The sequence below is a fragment of the Dermacentor silvarum genome, chromosome 6 (assembly GCF_013339745.2).
Source record: "Dermacentor silvarum isolate Dsil-2018 chromosome 6, BIME_Dsil_1.4, whole genome shotgun sequence".
NCBI classification, from domain to species: domain Eukaryota; kingdom Metazoa; phylum Arthropoda; class Arachnida; order Ixodida; family Ixodidae; genus Dermacentor; species Dermacentor silvarum.
The window spans coordinates 50,854,647-50,879,333 of NC_051159.1; the positions used below are offsets into that span (position 1 = coordinate 50,854,647).

A 24,687-nucleotide genomic window follows, 5' to 3' on the forward strand; every position below is an offset into this window, starting at 1 on the left:
AGTTGCCTGCCGAGTCGCGTACGGCAGCAGGTGTCTCCACGAGCAGCACGTGAAGACCTCGCTTTATTCCCGCCCATGGCCCCTATCCGTTGGTCGTCCTGATCGAATCACTCCGACGCCGCGCAACTGGTCAGCTACGTATAGGTACGTATACGGAACGCCTTACGTTACATATCAGTGTCAATTTTAAGTGCGTACTTTTTCTCCTGTGCTCCGGGTTAATCAAGTTTGAACATGCCCTACAATGGATACGGTGGTCTATAATCGAAGTAAAGGGACATGAATGCTTGTAGTGTAGAGACAGTGCGAAATAAAGGCCTAGCAGTCATAACTTCATATAAAATTTGATAAGGTAATTTAGTGTAGTGTAATGCGCTCATTCGCAACCCCCCCCCCCCCCTCCCCCAAGCAAAAAGAAAAGCTTCCTAAATTACGCTACCGACAAACTATACAATTGCCGTCAGTCATACAGAATACTCAAATTTAACGTCGTGAAACTACACTGTAACAAAGAATATCAGCACACGTGTTTATAACAACATCCTATATGACGAATTCGTATGATATATTTCGTATTCAATACGGGATTTTTCTGTGGGGTGTATTTCGCAAAGGTAATTTGCGTCAGGGCAATGCTCAATGTTTGTCGGTGTCGACAATGCTATGTGCATAGCATCTTGAACTTTGCTGAAGCCAGCACATGTTTGCAATAACGTTTAGTGTTACGCCTCTGATAGAATGTTTGGGCAAAAAATTTTTTGGTATGCTTGAAATTAGATCATATACATTGTACCAATGACAAAGCATCGCTGCGTTTCTTACGCGGTGCAACCCTCGATAAACTTTAGAAGGGCAACGTGAGATAATAAGCCGGGCCCATATCAGCAAGCGTTCTCTATTCGCGAGATCATGTGCCAGTCGTGGTGTCGTAGATATTATTAGCGAAGGCAGTCAGATAATGGCAGAAACTATCACGAGTGATAAGCTTTCTGAAATCAGTGCCTGAATATCTTGCAGCAGGCGACACTGGTATTTCCACTTACAATAAGGCATCTCTAATCTATTCCTTTTTGTGTGGGGTAAACATCGTTATTAAAGTGACTTGAGTGCCAAAAAGAAAACCAAAGCCCCTTTCTTAAAAAAAGATGGTTGAACGCGAAGCTTTCTCTCATGCAAACTGAATAAAAGTCAAAGCTCAAAGCCAACGACCACGCAACGAACCCAAGAAATGCTGAGCTACCCGATGCGATGCATACGTGATTCGATTGTACAGTATTGCCTTGCGATCGCTGTGGTAGACGGTCAGAGGCTCTGCCGTTGCCGATACACGGGATCGGCCTTACGGGCATGATCGCGCTAGTACTTACGTTCACGTACGGTAGCCTCTTCTGCCGTGCGCTGCACCCGTGGCCTACCAATGGCGACAGCCGGGAATGCATTGCGTAACGCGCGTAATGCAATGCAGATATATCCAGTTCGTCTGGGTAGCGTGGCGCTGCAGTTCCCATTGTTCTTATCGGTTCAACTGCGAATGTAAGTGGTAGTGTTCTACGATACGTAAGTCGTGCGCCGTTGTTCTACTGCGTGCGCAGATGCGCAGCCGTTGTTCTATTGTGAGCGCACATGCGCAGATAGTTCCATTGTGTAAGTTGGCTTTCCTGCAGTGCGTTTTCGGCGCTCACGGAGGAATCACTGAGACATAGAAAGTTTAGCTTTAAAAAATTAAAGCGACCAGACACGCACAAGAAAGACAAGGACGACCACTGTCACCATAGCAACTTGGTCCATCGCTCAGAGTGGGATACGGTTCCATTACTCTGTTGGCTGTAATACTTTCCATCTTTCGTATTCTTCCTCTCACTCTGAGGAGAAACATTTTTTTCGAAGGAATTACAAATATATTGGAGCTCATTCAACGGACGTGCTTATATCAGATCGCTGAGTATCACCAAAAATGGAAGCTTACTATATATACATACGCCACAACCAGCTATTTAGCGTTGGCAGAACGGCGTGACTGTCTTTAGATGGATTGCCCCTTTTCCCTTTCATAAGTTTTCCTTCATCTTGCGGATTTCCGCAGAACAGACAAGGACAGTGCGCGAGTAGAATAAATTGCTGTATGAAATTGCCACAGCAACGCCATTTGTATCTGACAATTTATTGCCGCGAGTTTTAACGCGATAGCGTTTAGGGCCCCGTGTCGCAGAAAATCCGGCGTCGGCAACCGGCGTGTGATCGAGAGTGGCGGAGAAAATCATCCAACCACATCGACCGCGCAGAACCTCCACGTGGTGCAAGGTTTTGGTGAACAAAAATTGAATTTCTCACAGTGAAATCCGCCAGAAAAATGGTAAAGTGCGACTTTACCATTCGGCGTGGGATTCGCCGTCGGATTGTTGACCAATCGGCGTCGGATTGTAATTTGAATGTACGAGAAAACCTAATTCTGCTACGAGGAAACTCAAACGCAAACCCCCTTTCCAGCATTTCTACCAGACCTGCGCGCGTCGGGGCAATAGCAAACAATTAATAAAATAATAAAAAAGTGCTAGGGCCTTCACATTTTAATACAAGACCACTTATATTGCTACTGGAAAAACATCTTTACAGCAATGCATTTCAGTTTAAAAGTGAAGACGACTTTAAGGGGATCGGTGTAAGCTTGGTCTTTGTAAGCTGGCTTTCCCACGTTCAGTGTTGCTGTGACTGAAGCCTACTTGCCGTATGCGAACGATGCGATGCGAACGGGTCCCGATAACGCTATCGAGTTCTACTCTTAAAGGCGAAGCTTAAGCGTCCTCCAATTTTTGTTAATTTCTTTGCTTTAGATAACATGTCTTTAGATAACATAGGTCAGTGTGAGTTTGCCTTTCTCGATTCATGGTTTGTGATGCTACATTCACGTGTAAAATCGTAATAAATATTGTAATGTACTTGTACATTGTTCCATTGGGCACTGTTAGGTAGCAAAGTAATAATAAATAAATAAATTAAAAAATATATAAAGAATAAATTTAAATGCACCGATTTGCTCAATTGTCGAGCTTCACCCGACATGGTAACTCAGTGGCTATGCCTACTGCTGCTGAACCCGAACTTGGAAGAATATACGCTTCCAGGGTGCAAAATTTATTCCAGGATACGGGGGTGGGGGGGGGGGGGGGTGGAATGCAAAATGCTCGTGCAGTCAAGTTTATGTGCACGTTAAAGACCCCTATACGATTTGACTTAATCCGGAGACTTCCTCTACGATGTCTCTCATAGGGCCACTCAGTTGTCTTGGGACGTCAGCCTCGTGAATCGATATCTTCGGGCTTTATTTAACAAAAAAGAATAAAAATACTGCGTCATCGTGTCTTCGCTATGCGTACGCTCGAGTTGCCCATCGTTTTTACATGTCTGGTCCCGTTTTATGCGTAGCCTTTGAGTTTATCAATATTTCATGATCATATTCCTCCGCATGCGTTCCATGTGCTGCTTGTGTCATTTTTGTACCTTGTGATGAGAAAATGCTGCCAGTGAGCGCTCGGAAAATACGTTGAGCAACAACGTTCTCACTCGTTCAGCTAAACATCAGCGCCGCGTCCATCATTTCGAGATGACTGGCAATGTAATAGGGTTACAATTATTTCATACGATGGAGGATGGTATGTTTTAGAAGTTATGATGATTATTTTGATCATTATGATGATGGAATTAGTGAGAACAAGATACGCACAAGTGAAAGAGTGTTTATTAAGGAGTCCGAATGGCTATACTTAATTGTTCCATACATACATACAAAGCTGCATGTACCCAGAGACCCAAGTTGTTTAACTTGTTGCTGGCGGCGTGTGGAAACCAGCAGCAAGTTGTCTATTCAGGCACGTACCCAGCGGCCTATGTTGTCTGCTTGGCAAGGCAGTAGCCAGCACAAACCTAGTGGTCCATGTTATAGTAGACAACTTGGGTCCCTGGGTGAAAGTGGTTAGATGCATGCCGCAAAGTGGACAGAATTCTCAAGGAAATGGTAACCAGATTACAACTAACATCGTTCAACCCACTTTGGTTCACAGAATACTTGGACTACCTGAGAAAGCATGCAAATTGCCAGCTTCACGCTCGGCGTGGTGCTGTTTCTTGAGCGATACGCAGTCGCGCAGTGTTCTCCGAGGCGACCGGTCGAAGGCACTGTCCGAGACGAAGACCGAGCAAAAGCTTATCTCGATGAGGTCGACGCCATTTTGAGCGACATTTGCTACAACGATAACGTTGCCGAATGGAACTACGAGACGGACATCAACAGTGAAAACGACAGAAAAAGAGTGAGTATCAAAGTTTTAAAGAAAAGTAGGGGTAAGAGAACAACCAAAATTTTCAATCGCATTTCACGTTACGGGAGAATGGAGAATTAATTGAGGAAATCCAGAGAGGTCAGCCTGAGGTTACTGCGGCCAGAGGGTGATGAGAAGAGGAGGGAACGAGAAGTGATGGTGATGATGTAAAACACAGATATGATTATATGCACATTCGTGTCCAAAGGGCGCGTTCAGCCTGTGTTAATCAAAAATTCCAACAGAGCCTTGATGCCATGGCTCGCTTCGCTGATATTATGTCCGGCCAAGAACCCAGTAACAGGTTTTCGCTCAACGGGCTGTTGTTAATTGACTCTAACGAAGAGGTCAACGCCTGTCGTTCACGGTCATATTTGGGACAGCCAACAATTATACATATATGTTCCAGGTGAAAGTTTCACTGTCTTATTGCACGTACTAATCACAAAATATCTCAGCAGTGTTACAAAAAACTGCATCCAGAATGTGAGTACAAAACGGTTAGATTTTTTGAAGAGTAGGCCAGGAAAGAAAAGTAAACTGACTTATTTTGTTTTTAATTTTAGCACACGTGATGCTTTTTAGATAAATGCTAAGCTGCATGTCAAGGAAATTTAGCTCTAGTGCACAGAACCTTGCAGAAAATAGGCATAATGTAAACGTCAAGGCATTCTGGGATATCATTAGAATTTAAGAGAAACTGCGCACGGCTATGCGCACGCAAATTATCAGTCAGGTCTTCTTTAATAAGTCAGATGAAATCGCAATGTACTGCAATTTACGGCAATTAATATTTACCTGCAAAGAAAAGCAACAAAATATAACTATAGAACACAACATACAAACCTTAGTGATGCAAACATGATGAACTGCATCAGGACCCGAACAAGCGTACATAGTAATATTAAACTGCTATAAAACAGAGAAAAAAATGGTTCAGTCACTGTAAATTGTTTACATTTTACATTCACCTAAACAACAACTACACGCTGTGCAATCCCGCTCAGCCGTATTTCCGAAAAGCAGCAGTGTATTGGATTCGAAGCATGCTCGTCCAAGTAAATATAGGTTGCAGGATGAAACGGATGGCTAAGTTGGTGTATATTAGTGGGCTGACCAATGTGGTTGCAGACATTCTCCACTACGTGGCTAATGCAGGGTTCGATAATCTCAGTTTGTCCCAGTGCTCAGCCACGATCGGATATTTGCACGCAACGAATGCACAACATACCGAACTAAGATTCGAATGACATGAACTATTATCTCAATAAGTGCACTTTACCACTTCTAACCTACGGAGCTGAAACTTGTAGCATAACAAAAAAGCTTTAGAAGCTAAGAGCGTCACAATGAGCAGTGGCACGGAAAATGACAGACGTAATAGTACCAGACGAGAAGACAGCAGTACTAAGTAGAGAGCAAACAGGTGTATCTGATATGCTGGATGGGATTTAAGAGGAAACTTTGCCTCGAGGCAAACTCTGATGCGGCCCATTCAAATTACATGTAAAATACAGAAGGGATTCTCCGAGACAACCCCTAGACTGATTTGATTTGAATTGATTTGTGGCGTTTTACGTGCCAAAACCACGATTTGATTATGAGGCACGCCGTATTAGGGACTCCGGATTAATTTTAGCTACCAGGGGATCTTTAACTTGCCCGCAATGCAGGAGACACGGGCGTTCTTGCATTTCTTCACCATCGAAATGAGGCCGCCGCGGCCGGGATTTGATCCCGTGACCTATTGCTTACCAGCGCATGTTCATAGCCGCTAAGCCACTGCGGCGGGTGATTTGAATTAAAATTAAATTTGTGGCATTTGAGAGAGAAAGCTAAACTATAGTGACTGCAAGAAGCGGAATTAAGAAGCGGAAATGTTTTCAACAAAAAAAATTCGCGGAAATTGGCAAGTTTAGAAAAATTCAAGCACAATTCCGCACCTTCGCAGCAGAACAGATATCTCAGTTCTGCGAACTGCATCCGTTAGAGCATCTAAATTTGGACAAAAATGTGATATATAAATGTACATGTTAGGTGAAATCGTTACAACGTTCACGAAGGTTTCGTGAAAGTCTTACTCAAAACTAGCGCTATACTTCAAAGCGGTGTATGATATATAAATGTTTTTCACTTTATGACGTATTATTAGTCGCAATTTGAAGATTGTGATATTGTTTGTCATTGCTGAGTTAGATTTGTAAGCTTGATAGTTGAGTTCCCTGAAATTTTGTAATATTCAACATTTTTTTTCTAAAAGTATTGGCAACATAAATAAAAAATTTATTCCTACAGTGATCAATATTTAGCTTTCTGTTTTAAATTCAACAAACCACATCCAAATCGGTTCAGTGGTTGCTGAGAAAAATATACTCTCCATTCCCTTGTATTTAAATAGGACCTCTGGATCTAAATCAACGTCTTAAGGGAAAAAAGTTCATCTGGGCAGGTCGTATAAAGTTTAGGAGGAGAAGGAGGAAAAAAGAGGAGAAAGGGAAAGCCAGGGTGGTTAGCTAGTGCAAAACTGCTTGGGTGTATACTGTGCTAGGGTATGAGGGTCAAGACAATATAGGATTAGGCGGCGGAATAAGACCAGGAAATGCGCAGGCATTTAATGTAGTTAGCTGATGCAATGCAGGGTCAATCGGAGAACGCTGGAGAAGCCTCTGTCCTGCAGTGGACATCGATTAGGCAGGTAATAATGATGAAACATGCATAGATGAACTATCATAGTGTCGTTCTTGGCTGCAGCAGTTGTTTGTTTAGTTCAAAAATAATCTGAAACCGGCACAATCTGGACCAGGGGAGTCCTCCCGTGGACATGAACTAGTGACGATGATGACTGTGACAACATGACGATGTATTTCTCCATCCCTCAAAAATCTTGAATATTCGCGAACCATTACCAGAAACCGCAGTGATGCAGTAAAAAGCGAATTCGAGCAGTGAGATTTTAACCCACAATACTTGCAGGTGGAGCAGAGTCTCAAGTCAAACGAGCTGAAGAAGGAGTTATGGAGGAACATGACTCAGTTTAGGTGGACTTCATTCAAGGATCCTACCACCAAGAGGGTGTTCAAGCTGCTCTCAGTTGTAGACACGGCTATCCTACCCCAGGAGAAGCAGAACGAAGTAAACATTTTTCCCTCGTAGAACATTTTGCTTTCACTAAGTATGACAGGTAAATATGAACAGTTTCTTCTTTTATTGGTTCAGCTTTGCTCAGGGACAGCTAGGCAATTCTGTAAATAATGTTTGATTTGAGCACGAACCAGACGTAGTCAATACGTAATGGAAACATCGTGCAAAAATATAAATGCGTTCACCATTGAATTACAAGTTACATTCCAGTTTGTAAATAAATATATCGATATCTCAAAGTTAGTCTATGAAATAAAGCCCTAAATATTAAATTCACTTGGCCATCAAAGTATCCAACTCACGCAAACAAACAAAAACTATGTGTGAATATATCTTCAGAAAATCCACAACATCGGGGAAGAATTGCTGTAAGCAGTTAATTTTTGATATTTTGCATTTAGCTTAAGGACTATCTTTAATAATATGTAGTTGCATATTCAGTAGTATTGCGTTTCACCCATATTAAATGTTTCTTTCATTTGACAAGTGCATCAAACGCGGCCATTCAAAACCCTATGCCGTTAGGCTTTTGACAATACGTGGATCGTTATTTGGTTGTTTTGAGATGAGATTGGGCCAAGCTCGCCCTCGGGGACCTGGAAGACCAACGACAACTCGTCGCCAGGGCCAAGAGGGCAGCCGAATCCAAAGGGTTCCTGGACTAAGGAACCTTCCCATCTCAGGGTGATACCGGGCCTCGCTCGGGACACTGTTTCAATAATAAACGTTTTTCTCTCTCTCTCTCTCTGAGATGAGATTAGGAACCATATAATTTAACATCATGATATGATTATCATTAGCATTGAGAATATCATTAAACATTATGATGTGGTCAATGTGAATATTTTTGTGCACCGACCGCTGATGTAATACTTCCACAGGGGTATTTAAGTAAATAATAATAATAATAATAATAATAATAATAATAATAATAATAATAATAATAATAATAATAATAATAATAATAATAATAATAATAATAATAATAATAGATTGCAGCGACAGGGGAGCATTCCTTCGTGCAATGGAATGACGAAAGAGGAAACGAAAGTGCTTGTAATTGTCCCAAAATAACGATCTACGCACTCGGAAGACGGGTAATAATGCATTTTCCGTGCAATACAAGGCAAACACAGGGCAACAACGAGAGGCTCATAAACACCGATGTCAACCAAAAACTTTAATGGCCCAGGCGCAGCTTTCTTTTCTTTTTGCAGAAGTGAAACGTAACGATGACTTCGAATACACATTTGTGTCTTTGCTTCGACGACCATCCAGTTCTTGAAGATTGTCAGTGACATGCAAGGCAACCATGCGTCGGCGAAAATTTGCCCATTTTCACGAAAAGCCACCAATCCTGATGACTGCACCCTCACGCTAGACAAAGGTAAACACATTCGCCATTCTGCCACAACTTCAGAACGTGCTCTTGCGTCTGTAGACTTTAGCTTATGCATCGTATAGTTGGAAGTTTTTCTTCTTGTTGTTGTCGCCTCAGAGATCAAGGACATACTAGCTTCTTCGAGGAACTACGATGAATTGCTGCACGTGTGGAACGAGTGGCGCAGAGTCTCAGGAAAACCCGTGAAAGAGAAATTCACCCGATACGTCCAACTCCTGAACGAAGCAGCGAAACTCAACGGTAACGTTAAGCAGCACATGCCCTTCACAAAGGTTTTCGTTTGTAATACCTGTTGATCATTCCTTCTCTAACAATATGCCCGCTGTCACTATTGAACGGTACATTTAACAAACTGGTCTATAGGGCTGGAAATGTTTCCTGAAGGCTGACCCAAAATATAAACCACCGCGTGTGTCTCGTTCGCATATCTCACCTTCCGTCGTCGTCCGATTCATGCGCTAGTTTCTCTAGCGACAAACAACGAACAAGCCAAACTCAGTCACACGCCGAAACTGTCAATTGTTCAAGAAGTTTTACCGAAAGTCTCTTTCCAAGTGGTGCTTTGGTTTACTGTAAACTTTCGTTCGCACCGGAGTGTGCGTAAGAATAGCGTTAGACCCGGAGCACACGTCTTAATTTTCTTTCCTTAAAAGCACGAAATTACGGAGGCAAGAGCGATGCGAACGTTTCATCGATGATTGTACGTGTCACGGATCTCAAGCTGCGTGCATTTATATAGTGAAATGTTTTTAACTTGAAAACATCGGATTATTTTTAGCTTCGACTACCTTATAAAATTTCCTCCACTATGCATTTGCATTACCCTAGCCGTTAGGCAGTGAAAGGTAATTTACGTTAATCCATAATTCCAGCTCACTTCGATGAATGCACAACAAGCCCTTATAACTATGGAAACTCTAATATTTATTATAAATGTTTCGAACATACAAACATTAATTTGAAAGTAGACGCATCGTCCCGTGTTCGTGAGTCGTCTCGTATCTTTCTCGCGCTTTCCATGACCTGAATGTGCACTAACTCGCCCTGTTAGCCAATTTGTCCAAGTTTATACAAAGATTATTGCACGGAGACACTCAGCATTTGTCTCGGCACCAGATCAACGTGATTTTGAACGCTCCGATCGTTTCCATCTCGGGTTCACAGGTTTCGACGACGCCAGTGGGCTGTGGCAGAATCAGTACGAGTACGATGGTTTCGAGGATAATGTAAAACGGCTCTGGGAGCAACTGTCTCCCTTGTACCAGCAACTACACGCGTACGTCAGAACGAGGATACGCAAAATGTACGGCGCCGACAAGATACGAGAAGATGGCCCCATACCAGCTCACCTTCTAGGTAAAATGCCTTGGTGCGCAACGTTCCTGCTAGACGGCCAAATTAAGCGTCACGTTAAGCGAGTATACTTTGCCGTTAGCGTCATTCGCAAAATTTCACTCGGAAAGTATTAGTGGTACTCGCCGTAGGATGCACTCGTCAGCGAGTGCGTTTGATAAACTCTGAATTAAGAATCACAGCACAAAAAGACAAGGACACAGCGCACAAGAAATGCGCTGACTGTCCTTGCACTGCGTGCTCGATCCCTGCACTTTGCCATTGTTCTTGTCCTTTTGTGCAGTGATACTTACTTATTCGTCATGAACCAACTAGCCCCCAAACAAAATTACAAACAAACAAACAAACAAACAAACAAACAAACACACAAACAAACAAACAAACAAACAAACAAACAAACAAACGAACGAACGAACAGACGAACAAGCAAGCAAACAAACCTCACAGGACGGTTACGAGTATGTAACGCGAATGTTTAAGCGTTAACTGTGGTGTGTGTTAGACGTTTTCACTCACGATGTCGAACATCAAGCACACTGTGGCGACTGAACGCAATTGGTGTTCCGCCCAAGGAGTTTTAATTGGCTCCGCTTCGAGGCGATTGAGCATAACGTTTACGGTGCGTCCACTTCGCTTCGTCGTTTTTGAATTAAATGAATGAAAGTAAAGTGTTTGAAGAATACTTTATCAGTTCAATATGATTTAGGAACACTTTCTTTAGATTTAATGGACCCGTTTAGTGACAAAGTAGGCGTGCAAACGACCTCTTTTAGAGTGCCCCTTCCTTCGGCGAGCGTCGGCGTCGTCCCTTGGCGTCCCTCGTAACCGAACTAACGAGCACAGCGAATGATGTAAAAGCGAACGCGGAGCGCGGATAAAAGACGGCGATAGCGAAGAGAGCGCGAGGAAGAAAGCGGAAGAGGAGGGTTTGGCGAAAGCGTGAGAAGAAAAGCGAGTGCCGCGCAAGACGGGCTCTGCGGCGACGATGGCTACGAGATGGCGCCAGAATAGCGCGCGTCGCCTCTTCACCGATGACGCCGCTGTTGGAGCGGAGGTCTCTCTGCGGCGACTGCTGTGAATCGCGCACAAGCGTCACCCACGCGCTGCCTCTCGCGATCTCCCGATTAGCGAGGTAGTCGCGCCACACTTCGCTCGGTTTACAACGTGCCGCACATTATAGATTGTCCGCGCAAGCCAAAAGTGAAAACACGTATGCAAACACGTAGCAAAGGGAAAACACGTATGCAGCTGCGCTCAGATTTCGCATTAGGGAGTATCGTAATCGTCGGAGAATGTTTTAATTGAACATTCATAAATTTCAGGTACTATACACTCCCAGCAGTGGGGGCCTTTGTACAAAGCAACACAACCTTTCCCGAACAAGGATGCAATAGATGGGACGTCAGCTATGGCAAAGAATGTGAGTACGCGTTTAAAGCCTGTGTTAGAACAATAAGAAAATTAGTCACTATCGTGTTAGTGACCACAAGAAGTAAATGCACGAATAACAAGTGGGAACAGATTTTTCGAAGTAGAAATTACAATCGTAGTTACTGTCGTTGTTTTAGTTCAAGAAAATAGCGCCTTCAGCCACGAATTATTATCGACTGTGGATAAATGTATAAAATTTACATAATTTTCTGCCAAGGTGCTGCAGACTTCATTAGGCCAAGGCGGTAAAATGGCTCTTTCTGTATTTTACGATGAGCCATCATAATTACAGAGAGATGAAGTATCTAATTAGAGTGCAATCAGTAATGATACGTTTCGTCATAAAAATAATCGAATCACTAGCGGAAATTACTTGCACAAGTTAATTATTGGTTGCAAGCATTACTAGAAAGAAAAAAATTCTTTCGCAATTGCTACAGAAACGTCCCACGTCACATCTCCCGTCAAACACTCCAGTGCCTTCTCTAAAGCGATCTTCGGTAGCGATAGATTGCCCTCAGAAGTAAAGTGAAGGTACGTGGGGTAAGAAGAATGTCCAATTGACCCTAAGCTTAATTTTTGCTGTCTATTCCTTGCAACACCTACACAGAAATGGCAAAAATAAGTCGCGTCCACAAATGTACATGTCGTGACTGAAGGGGATAAATTTGTATGTAAAGATCTATTCTGATTATAGAATTTAATATTACAAGAAAATATACACAAGCGCATAAAAATATTCAGCGTTCACGATAAAATATAAATAAAAAAATGAAGCCGGTTCCACGAAGTGAAATCTGTCGAAAGAGCGGAGCTATGGTCGTTCTGTTTACGCGATTGTCGCGTATGTTTCTTTTTTTCGTTGTGGAGTCTTCGTTTTAGACCGAACGAACGACCAGATCTCCGCTGTTTCGACATATCGCGTCCGATCCCCCGCAACGCGCTAGGAACGCCGTCGCCGGTGGACGCTGACGCGTCCCATCCCCCGCAAGTAGCGCCGTTCGGCCCACCGAAGCGGCCGCAAATGCACAGCTTCGCTGTGGTCGCCTCCTCCCCCAGCGCGCCTCTCCTCCTCTGCTGGTCACGAGACCTGACCTCCCCCGGCGCGGCTCTCATTCTCTCCTGGTCACGTGACCTCTACGGCTCTGCTCCTGCGTGACGGCGGCCGTCATCGATGGCGCACGCTCGACTTAGAACAGCTCCGCTGTTAAATATATCTTGCTTCGATACCACCGTGCCATTATTCTTACTGTAACTCGGTCCATAATAGGCGCTACCACTTTTGCAAATACTCTTCATGCTATATTTCAAAGCCCTGCTGGAAGTCATGCTGATCCGGAGATTGTATTGAGTTCCCCAATGTAATATTCCTGTAACCTGAAACATAGCAACATTATGGTAATGGAAAATATCTCTAATATTTTGTATCGGACAATATACCAATTGATTAAAGGACAATGACTTAGCGAGAACATTGCTGCAGTGTCTGCATTATGCAGGCCTGCACGCTTTTATTTAAATTTTCTTGTTTGCTCGCTTCATATGCCTTGCGGTAAATAACATTCATTAAAAAGAATTTCAATCGCTCTCACGATTACGCCATTATGACTGTAGAAACAATGGAACTCAGCCTTTAAGACGCCAACACCAAGTAGACGGACACACGCTGGATGTCCCCAGCGTGTGTCCGTCTGCATTTCTCTTGGGGTTTGCGTCTTAAAAGCTGGGTTCCATCGTTTCTACAAGTATGTACCAACAGGCCCCCAGCAACAGACTCTTCTACAATTATAACTGCCGCATTCTGCCCCATTTCAGAATTAGTTTTCATGTTTGAATATCAGATGCGATCATAATAAAATAAACACGTTGCCGGAAACTCGTCATGTTCAAAATGCTTCGAAAGGTATTGCTACAGTAAAGCTCTTACCGTGCTTTATTTGAAGGTGGTCGCTTGACTTTTCTGAAAGTGCCTATTGCATTGTATCATAGCATTGCAAACTGAGTGGCGGCTTACCAGATGGCGCCAGCTGTTCTGTAGCAGCCGACATGAAACGTTGGCTGTTTTCTCAGTGCAGCCTCAGTCCGTCATTTCCCAGTCCTACAAAAATCTCTAAAAAAATAATAATTTTTTTCGCTGATGAAATACAACGTTTATTACTGGGTGTTTTGTGTATTTTTATTTAACGAAGATGTCGATTTAACGAAATACCTATCGGATCCCATCAACGTCGTTAATAGGGGTTCAACTGAACATATCCATTTAAACCCACAGAATATGTCTGTTGTCGACATGTACAAACTTGCGGAGGAGTTCTTCACATCTATGGGGCTTCCGGGAATGCCAAAAAGTTTTTGGGAGAGGTCGCTATTCGTTAAGCCGCCCGACAGGGAAATTGTCTGCCACGCTTCTGCCTGGGACTTCTGCAACAATGACGATGTCAGGTAAATACACGAAATGCCGCATTTCTTCTTAGTGAGCGCTGTGTTCCTGTTTCTGCACAGGTTGCCATAAAATACAGGTAATGCGAAGCAACAGCTTCAGTTAATCATTAGCGCGCTTATCAAGATCTCTGATGCCCGCCCCCTTTTACACATGTAGAGGTGTGTTGTTCTCAGAACTAAAAACGGTATTATAGTTTGTAATGCCAATCCCTACCTCTAAACAACATTGGTACTCTAGCACCCAATAAAAACGCGACATAATGAAATAAGTAGGTATTTAGCCTAACAGACTTGGCATTTTTTATACGATGGCAAATAACTCCTTTGCCCAGGCATAACGTGCTCCATAAGAAATTAAGGAAACCCTTTTAAATCTGCTGCGATATATTTAGGGTTCCTCATTATCTGCTTTTATGTTTTTTGAAATTCGGGGGTTAAAAATCGGATGCCATTTTTCTGAATGAAAACTGGAGAAGATGCGGGGGTTTTGTTGTCTGGCCGGAATACCGGGAAGAAATCGTTTTTAAGGCGAAGCTTTACATGTATAGGCGAAAGCACCTGTGTGCTTTTCTGAAAACTATCATCAGCATTGGCTTGAGCGTCATCGTCTTCTTCCGCAGCTGGCTCGTGCACGAGCGCCCCTCGGGTTGCGCTCGTGCTCGGCACGCACTCGTGCCACTGCTCCCGCGTTCGTCGTCGTCGTCTTCTCCCACAGCTGGCTGCGTTGCCGCTCGTCATCCCAGCGTAGAATTCCACTTCTCTTCTGTCGTCGTAATGTGGAGGCCACGTTTACGGGGATATGAGCCATTGCTTAAGGGTGTGTGGGCCATTCATTGTCTTACATAATGGACAGATTTAATTTTGAAGCAATTTAATTTCGAACATTCGCAAGCGGCAATGGCGGGCGAATGCTGCTAACCACGCCGCCGAGCAAACTCGAGACATCGAACCTAAGCGACAACGGCGGACTGTTGGCATACCGTCAGTGACGTCGTTCTCTACGTCGTAGCCGAACGTGCGTGTAACCTTATAATTGAGAAATACTTTAAGAAACCCTCGGGATTAACCCAATGATAAACGTCGGAGCCGCACGTTTCAGCTTCGCTGGTTAATCATCTTCACGGAGTAGAAGCGCCGACGAAATTTTTGTCTTTTGTTTTGTATGCCACTCTAAAGCGCAGGATTTTCTTGGTAACGTTTTAAAAAAACCTATTAACGCAAGCAACGGCCTCCTTTTCGGTATCAGAGCTTAATTTAATCAAGCGAGAACGAACTCATAGCAACGAACTCATCTCTACAAATCCTCGCTGTCATCATTAAAACATCTAATAGAAACCACATTAGGGGAAACAAGAAATACAGACGGGTTCGGCAATGCCTTACTTACTTTGTCCACTGCACTTCTTTTTTTTTTTTTTAAGTGAGGAAACAAAAAAGTACAAATACTGCACACAAACATGCATTACAGGAGGTGTGGAGCTTTTCCTTATCTTACAAGATTTTATTGGCTTGCTACTGAAGTGTTTACTGAACGAACGCGTTTTCTGCAATGCCAGGTGTGACCTTATACGCGAGGTTTCTGTCGAAATGACGCAATTTCAGTTTCTGGACAATCTATATAGATAGATAAATTTGAAGAACTGAAACGAGGCTTCTGTGTGGCGTAGTGTAATTCACGTGTCACGTTTCCACGTGAAGTTCCCGGGTTCGAATACGTCTCCGCGAATGTCTTCCTTAAGCTATTTACGTACGAATTGCTTGCCCTTTGATCCCGTTTACCTAGTAGTGTTAATAAACAGCCCGTAAACAGTGAAAATATATTACCAGCTAAATGCGACATTTTTTTTCATTTCGTTCCTACTTCAACCAAAACCTCCTACTTAAGGGTGCTTGTGTCAATACCTTTAGGGTGATCGTCTGGCGACAAATTGATTTACGCAATTAAGGTGTTAAAATGTTTAGTGTGCATGCATCTTCTGCCTCTCTCTGTTGACGTACATTATCATACGCTATGCAATGGAAGCATTTCTGTGTCCATTCTATAGACTTGTCGGGCCTTTCTTCCTAGCTTGTCGTCGTCCTATTTTACTCGTTCCCAAAGTACGTTCTTGCAAGAACAATTATTAATGGGCTACCAACTAGACGAATCAGCCAATCTTCTTTAAACTTAACGTAGTTGGGTAATCGTCCTCTCCTCACCGTTAGCAATTCTGATCAATGTCAGCTCTGCATTAATTCACTTCCGCATTATAGCCGTTTACATGTATGCGACGTGTGGGAAAATGAGATACAATGAGCCACTGTCGTATTCATGTAAACACGGGCAGCTATCTGAAAAAAAGCAACAAGCCTTTCGTTCAGCAGCCGCTCGATATACAGGGTGTCCCAGCTATCACGCAGCATTATAAAAAAAAAGAGGAACGGCGTTACGCGAAGCAAACGTATAGTGCGTATTGTTTCCAGTGCAGTGGAGTAGCCGCCAGTAATTTTTTCGTTACTGAGATTTAATTAGGTAATTATAATTAATTATCTAACTCGAGAAGTACTGTCCTAATTATCAAAGTGTCAATGAGAAAGTTGTAGAGCAACATGAAAAACTCCCGATGCAGCTTTTCCGAGTGTGAAAGAAGCCCGCAAATGCACGCAGAATTGCCGCGCGACTGGTCACTCGAGGCACTTTGCGTGCATTTGCGGGCTTCTTTCACGCTCGGAAAAACACTTTTATGTAACACGTATTGAGCAACAGAAAGCTGTATCGGTAGTTTTTCATGTTGCTCTACAACTTTCTCATTGACACTTTGATAATTAGGACAGTAGTTCTTGAGTTAGATAATTAATTATAATTACCTAATTAAATCTCAGTAACGAAAAAATCACTGGCGGCTACTCCACTGCACTGGAAACAATACGCACTATACGTTTGCTTCGCGTAACGCCGTTCCTCTTTTTTAAAATCGTGCTGCGTGATAGCTGGGGCACCCTGTATAATATTTTAGTATATGCCCATTTTCTCGTGAGTTTTAAGAAACAAACGAGGCATATACAATGGTCTGACATCAATAATAGTAACGTTATGATATATCATCATCATCAGCCTCTATTTATGTGCACTGCAGGACGAAGGCCTTTCCCTGCGATCTCCAATTGCCCCTGTCTTGCGCATTCGTTTTATAACACCTGCATTTATTATTATCCTTTTCCGAACTGACAAACTTCGGGGAGAAATCGGGTTTAACCCTATTGTCTGTAAATTTGGTGCAAGAAATCGGGAATTACCAGGCTTTACCCTAAAACGAAGGACCCTAAATATATTGCACGCCAACGAGCTAGCCACCGTCGCACATCTCTTCATCGTCATTCCGTCGTCTTGACCTTGCAATCACCTTTCACATCACACGCGAGTCGACATCTCAGCAGTTCTTACACCATTTCTATAAGCTATATCGATCAATTCTACCTCAGTTATATATGTCAAACGTGTTCCTCTTAACACAATCATCAAATCACGCGTGAGTATACGGAAAGCATGGCGTGTACGTCATCGTCATACGTCATCACACGACGACAATTAGCAGAGTAGGGCCGGAGCATCGTGGGATGGTATACCAGCGGTACGAATGCCGGGTATCGCTTCTTGTGACCTTCATCTCGAGGATACCAAGTGAAACGACGATCCCGGAACGGTTTTGAACGAATACGGAATTTAGTGCGTTGTGTGCTGGTGTGTGTGTGGTGTGTGTGTGTGTGTGTGTGTGGTGTGTGTGTGTGTGTGTGTGTGTGTGTGTGTGTGTGTGTGTGTGTGTGTGTGTGTGTGTGTGTGTGTGTGTGTGTGTGTGTGTGTGTGTGTGTGTGTGTGTGTGTGTGTGTGTGTGTGTGTGTGTGTGTGTGTGTGTGTGTGTGTGTGTGTGTGTGTGTGTGTGTGTGTGTGTGTGTGTGTGTGTGTGTGTGTGTGTGTGTGTGTGTGTGTGTGTGTGTGTGTGTTGTGTGTGTGTGTGTGTGTGTGTGTGTGTGTGTGTGTGTGTGTGTGTGTGTGTGTGTGTGTGTGTGTGTGTGTGTGTGTGTGTGTGTGTGTGTTTTGGAAGCAAGTGTCAACAATTATGTGGTCATGAAAGGGGCACAGGACGGCTGACACAGCATCATCACAGAAATGTGTGTCATCAAAATAGCGACGTTGAAGGATAAACACGTTACATAAATTGTAACAGTTACGTACAGCTACAACGTCATATACATTTATAACTCACAGTTTGTGAGTGCTGGCGCTGGCTAATACTCCCAGGGTTAGTTCTAGTTGTAAAACATAAATACCCCAGAAAGCGGATGGGAAAACGGCTCCGCGGTAGCTCAATGGTGAGAGCATCGCACGCGTAATGCGAAGACGTGGGTTCGATCCCCACCTGCGGACAGTTGTTATTTCATCCGTTTTCATTTCCATTAATTTAACCTTTATTTAATTCAATTAGTAAATACGAGTAATTTCCCCTCTGTTGTTCTTGGTGTCAATGTCTGTTGGCCTCGTATGATATGATTAATAAAAATCGGGCCCCTCGGTTCCCTTTCTTCTCGTTCATACATTGTAACAGTTACATACAGTTACAACGTCATATACAGTTATAAGAGCGACGTCATACAGAATATACGCGTTGCTCGTACATTGTAATAGTTACACACAGTTAAAACGTCATATACAGTTATAAGAGTGACGTCATACAGAATAACAGATGCAGATTCGACTGGCTAGTTACGTTTAACTGGACCGAAAGAAAAATAAAAAGCCGAGAGAGAGATAGAGCGAATGATGCAGTTACGACCCTATTTACCAACTTTTTTCCAACTAGTGAACAGCGCCGTAAGTTGCAACATTGAAGGCTTCTCCCTGTCTCCTAATAAAGCGAATACACTCATTTCCAGAATAAAGCAATGCGCCGAAGTTGACATGAACGACCTGTTAATTATTCATCATGAAATGGGACACGTGGAGTACTACCTCAAGTACGCAAAGCAACCAATGTACTTCAGAGATGGCGCGAACCCGGGTGACTATTTATCTTCTACCGTACCGCAGTTCTGTTAAATTAATTGGATACTGGCATGCAAAATGAAATTGTCAGTAGGAAAAAAATAGATCGCGTAAGTAGAATAGTCTGCTCTTAGGAGCCCACGCGCGCATTTTCACGAACAGCCATGCACGCAGCGAGTTAGTATATGTCATGCGATTAGCGGGAACAGAACAAGGCCAAAAAGAAAACATAATTTTCATCCGACGTAAAACTATTTTAGTGATAACTTATAATACAACATTTGCGTAATACGCAAATCTAACATTGTACTGATCACTAGTCTGATGCGCCATTAGTCGGTGTCAGGCACGTGTTGTTTTTGTCACCAATACATTTGGACCGCAGTAATGTCCTGTGAAGTAGGTGGACTTTGACGGACTTCAGTTATCTGCATGGACAGCAACGTAATTTATTTGACTTGATTTGGAGATTTCATTGAATATTGCGTGTGTGTCTGTGTATGTGTGTCTTGTTTTATTGCGATAGCAATTATATGGACACTCCAAGCGCATTTTGCCGTTGCCGTCGTCGTCGCCGTGAGGTTCCGCATAAACTCCAATGGCGATAAAACCGTCACCGCGTGCCGTACGCTGTGTGTGCTAGTGAAAGCGTGTGAGGGTGAGCCGGCAACCGCGGCTTAATCTCGCGCACGCGCGAGAGGATGGCGGCTGGATGCACGCCCGGTCTTCGTTCGCGCGCGAGGCACGGGGAGAAGGCGACGGAGAGGGTAAGGGGGTGGGTGCTTTCTGCTTCGTCGGATGCTGCTCACGGAGTTGCCACGGGGCCGCCTATCCCGAAAGCGATCTGTGATTTGGCCGAAGTGTGCGCCCGCGGCGCCTAATCTTCAAAGCGATCTGCGAAGGGTACAAAGTGCATGCGCCGAGTGCCGGTAGCTTCTTGTGCGCTGTGCTTTCGACGTTTAGTTCGCGTTGAAGCAAGAGCCAGCGCGAAGGTCAATTTGCTCGCTGCCGCGCTCCAGTGTTTTGAAGAGTTTCCGCGGTCATTGAGCGAGATGTGTTCATGTTTACCTGCGCGCGCGTGACACCGTGCTTGTTTATTTAATTAAAGCACGTTCATACCGAAAGCGGAGCGGCCAAGCGGTCAAGCGGATTTTCAAAGCGGCTAGGCGGAGAGCGCGCGTGGCTGTTGAGACCGGCCAAGTTGTCTCGCTGCCCGCGCCGCCGGGGAGGCGGAGCATCTCGCAATTTCACGGACGTGAACTAGATGCTGTGCACTTACTAGTCACACCCAAATCCTGCCTAATCTCCTTCCATAGCTCTTTCTTATAGTCGGCTTTGTTGTACCTCGGGTTACATTAGTCATATAGGACCCTGTACTGCTTGATTGTATCCAGCAGCAGTTCCACAGAGAACACAGCTGGTTCAGATATGGTGGACGCCATTTGCATTATCTCGACCGGATGTTTGCATTCATTCACCAGCGCTTCTGCCATCTCGGGTTCTGATTGGCTGCTGCCAAAGGGCCAACTTTCCCACGCGGAAAAATCGGTGCGAGCGTGATCCGGCCAAGCGGCCGCGTATCTTCTGCACAGCGGAAAATCCGCAGCCGCTTGACCGGATCCGCCTGTCTGCTTGCCAGCTCCGCCTTCGGTGTGAACGTGCCTTTAGTAAGCGAATATTTGCAACTTTATACGGCCGCCGATAAAACTACTATCTTTGCTTCGTATAGCTGTCTATTAATTTGCTATCACAATCGGGTTAAACTGCGAATATTTTTATTACGAAGTGTTATGAACTTCTGTTACGTATCGCGTCTGCAAGTATGAGATGCATCTCTGGCTAGTTTTTTTTTTTTTTTTTTGTTCTGGTATTCATTTCTGGCTTTTATGGAGTCAGCGCGCACAAGCAAACATGAATAGATCACACTATGACCGCAGACAACGACTGTCAAAATAAGGGGAAAGGTGGTAGCGTTAAATCTTCAACGGTGTGCTAGGATAGCCAGCTCCTATAATATAGCCCATCCTTCTGTTCGTCTGCAGTGATTAAACAGCAACGGTGCGGGCGACAACATCAAGACAACTATTCAGGCCTGGCAAACTACAAGCGCAATGGCTCCCAGACAGAAGGCCCCTCCCTCCCGCGCTCCCTTCCCGCTTTCTTGCTTTCGCGTGGGAGATTGAGTGGCCAGTTCCCCTAGCGCCCGGTTGCAAGATAAGCATTTGGTGAAGCAGCATAGCGTCGCCCCGCCTCCCTCGCTCCCATACCCACACGGCCTTTCGCGCGACGGTCGCGTTTGCTTTCCGCCGTGTGTTCGGTCTCCGTGACAGCGCGCGTCCCGCGCGCGCTTTCACTCGCGCATACGGCGCACGGCGACGATTTTATCGCCCTTGGACTTTATACGGAACCTCACGGCGACGGCGACGGCAGAAATTCGGTTGAAGTGTCCATATAATTGCTATCGCAATAAAAAGAAAATGGTGATACGTCATCGAGGCGAGGCCACGTCATCGAGGCGAGGCCGCTTTAAATTTGAGGACGCTTTAACTTCGCCTTTATGAGTGGAACGCGATGGTATTCAAGGATCCTTGGCTGCTTCTCACACTTTCCGGCAACTGCAGCTTATGTAACTATAATGTTTACCTGAAAACGTTGGCGGTGAGCGCTATACAAGACGACGGGCTTTCTGGTAGAAACGCGGCCTCTTGCGTGGGCCAATCCCGGAGGTAGTGCACAGTCGCGTCAAAAAATTGCATAATTTTCAGGTTTATGTTATTGTTGCACACTTTTAATATTTAACTCTGAGAAGATTTAACACAAAATAGATGCGTTGTCCGCGTTTTGTTTCATGGCGTTTGTTTGTAGGCTGCCAGTCTCAAAATTCCGAGGAATAACTTTGTCAAGAATGTCAGACAAGGTATGAGCAACCTTAGTCGTAGATTGCGTGGCAATATAACCCGCGTTTACCACATATCATATAGCAAGTCGGGGCATATACATCAATAAAGAAAAAAAAAGTCGGGGCATATACATATACCTAAATATTTACGGCATTTTTCGCTCATGGGACGCCAACGCCGGCACCGACATCGACACCATATTTCCTGCGACACGTGGGACACTTAAAATGACACTAAAGTAAAACAATAACTCAACTTATACTGATAAAGTATTCTTCGGAGAAACTGTTGTAGTTAATTACATACACTGCAATAGGTCAATTATTAGAAGAGAAAGTGAAGATAAAAGTTATTTTTTTTAAATTTCGCGCGGGAACCCCAACGTCAGCACTTCAGTGTGACGTCACGACTTCTAAAATAAGTTTTCGTATTTGGGCCACATTGGCTCAGTAAAAGTTCGCGAAACTTGCCGCATTCAGTCTTGGGATCCTTTAGAACACAATGTAGCCAATCTTTATCGCTAAAGAATTAACTGGTACCTAGAAGACGCTGTCAAAGTCCATGACATCACGGTGAGCTAGAGCGGGAACTTCAAGGTGGCGTCACCACTCGCCTCTGTGTTTTTCGTTTCTTTCTTCCTTTGGGCTTCACCGCTGCATCTAAAGCATCGATACCCCCTTGGTTTCTTATTAGCTCCACAGTACATCTCAGTGTACCAGGAATCAAGAAAAAATCTGAGCTGTTGTCACCTGTGCTGAAACAACTGTCTCTGCTTCTTCTACGCGAGAGGTATGCGGACAGTGTACATATTTATACAGATGGTTCCACACACCTCCAGTGTTCGTCCGGTGCTGTGGTTGTCCCAGCAAGAGCTATTACGATTAGCTTCAGGACTGACCACCCAACGACATCGACATCTGCGGAACTAGCTGCTCTTCGCGCTGCACTTTGTTTCGTCAATCGGGAACCACCTCGACAATGTTCAATCTTCAGTGACTCAAAGGCAGCCCTACAATCTGTGCTATCAGCTCTGCGTCGCGGGCCATACGAACAGCTCGCATTCGATATTAGATGCCTAATTCATACATCACTTGAGAAAGGATACCACGTGACATTTCAGTGGCTGCCAAGTCACTGCGGTGTCATAAGGAACGAAGACGCCAATAATGCCGCTCGGGCAGCTCTTGACGACACACAGGAAGAGGCCATACCACTCTAACGTTCCGACGCAGCCAGCAGACTTCGAGTGCTTGCACAGGAGATCACGCTCTCTCTATGGTGCACACCAAGCAACGAGACCAACCGGAGCAATCGTCAATACCACCTGCCCTCTTTGATGAATCTCTGTAGGCCAACTGGACTCTGCCGAAGAGAAGCCACTATGCTTTATCGCTTATGGCTAGGAGTGGCATTCACAAAATCTTATTAATTTCTCATAGGAATGGCCGACAACGCTTTTTGCAATGCCTGTCTTTGCGAGGAGACGCTAGAACACATTCTATGCGACTGGCCTGAATATAATGTTCCGAGATAGTCCCTGGCGTCCGTTCTAGCGCACCTTGACAATAGACCAATGTCAATTGAAACGATTCTCACGTGTCGTCGACAGAAGACATCGCAGCTGAAGGCGACGAAGGGACTACTTAGGTGTTTAAAAGAAACGGGCTTGGACAAGCGGCTGTAACAGTGATGTCACGTACCACGCAAGAGTGACGGACTGTGACTGACGATGAGTGTGCTGTGCTATGTGCCCTCTCTCTCCTCTCCATCTTTCATTCGCCCTCATCCCGCTCCCATGTGTAGGGTAGCAAACCGCTTAGTGCTGAACGGGTTAACCTCTATGCCTTTCCTTCTCCACTCTTTCCTTCCTTCATCCTTCGTTTCTTTCTGGCATACCGTGTGACTTCTCGCGGTAAGAGGAGTGTTTTCAGTATTGTGGAAGGGTAATATACTAATACAGAAGAAATAATTTTCCCCTTTAGTGTCCTTTTAACGCTGTCCCGTTAAAACTGCGTGACGGTTACGAGGTGAGCGTTTTTCCTACAACGTGCTAGGGTGGTCTCGAAAAATTTAGGAAGACAATGACCCTTAATTAAGATAATATTACCGATGGGGCTGCATGCCGTTTAAAATATTGAGTCGAACAACCTGTGATCGACTCTGACCAGAGTAACTAGTATAATGTATGCATTTTCACATTTAAAAGGCAACCTGTGCTCACTGCCCTAAATAAGGATAACAGCCTTTAAAATCCTTTCTGGCTTGGATGGTTCGGTAATTTTGCTGGTTAGGCCGATGTTTAACATCGATGCTATAAAAATTTTAATGCGGAATATGCAGCTAACATCAGTGTCAGGCATTATGCTAGGTATGCTATGACCCGAAACTTAGCACCGCAGTTACCTCACTCGCGTTTGTTGATTTTACTCGAATATTATGTCTTCTCCCGCCGCGATAGCGCAGTAGCTATGACGCTGCGCTGCTGATCTCGAAGTCGCGGGTTCGATCCTGGCTGCTGCAGCCGCATTTCGATGGGGGCGAAATGCAAACAAACAAACAAAAGAAGAGGTAGAAAATTGCTGCGGCTTAGCTCAGCTAACCCTGGATATGCAAGCGAGAGCTTGGTTTAGCCTGGTTAAGTCTTGGTTTCACTTGGTTAACCGTATATTTAGCTGTAATTAT

General features: G+C 44.3%; 1 protein-coding gene and 1 non-coding gene across 2 annotated transcripts; both read left to right on the forward strand.

The window, feature by feature from the left end:
* Nucleotides 1-8,670: 8,670 nt before the first annotated feature.
* On the forward strand, nt 8,671-14,155 carry LOC119456653 (angiotensin-converting enzyme-like). The gene is made up of 6 exons (XM_049669004.1): nt 8,671-8,844; nt 8,956-9,099; nt 10,024-10,215; nt 11,535-11,632; nt 13,916-14,085; nt 14,146-14,155. The coding sequence occupies exons 1-6, from the start codon at nt 8,757-8,759 to the stop codon at nt 14,153-14,155; spliced, it is 702 nt and encodes a 233-aa protein (XP_049524961.1). The 5' UTR covers nt 8,671-8,756.
* A 4,263-nt stretch (nt 14,156-18,418) lies between these two features.
* Trnat-cgu (transfer RNA threonine (anticodon CGU)) lies at nt 18,419-18,490 on the forward strand. Its single transcript has one exon. It is a non-coding gene; the product is annotated as a tRNA-Thr (tRNA).
* The last annotated feature ends 6,197 nt before the right edge of the window (nt 18,491-24,687 follow it).

What these genes read in the sequence shown, in the direction of transcription:
- LOC119456653 (XM_049669004.1), top strand. Translation starts at nt 8,757, where the DNA reads ATGCAAGGCAACCATGCGTCGGCGAAAATTTGCCCATTTTCACGAAAA. An exon ending in CGAAGCAGCGAAACTCAACG is followed by an intron (nt 9,100 to 10,023) that starts GTAACGTTAAGC and finishes TCGGGTTCACAG; the next exon opens with GTTTCGACGACGCCAGTGGG. An exon ending in CATACCAGCTCACCTTCTAG is followed by an intron (nt 10,216 to 11,534) that starts GTAAAATGCCTT and finishes CATAAATTTCAG; the next exon opens with GTACTATACACTCCCAGCAG.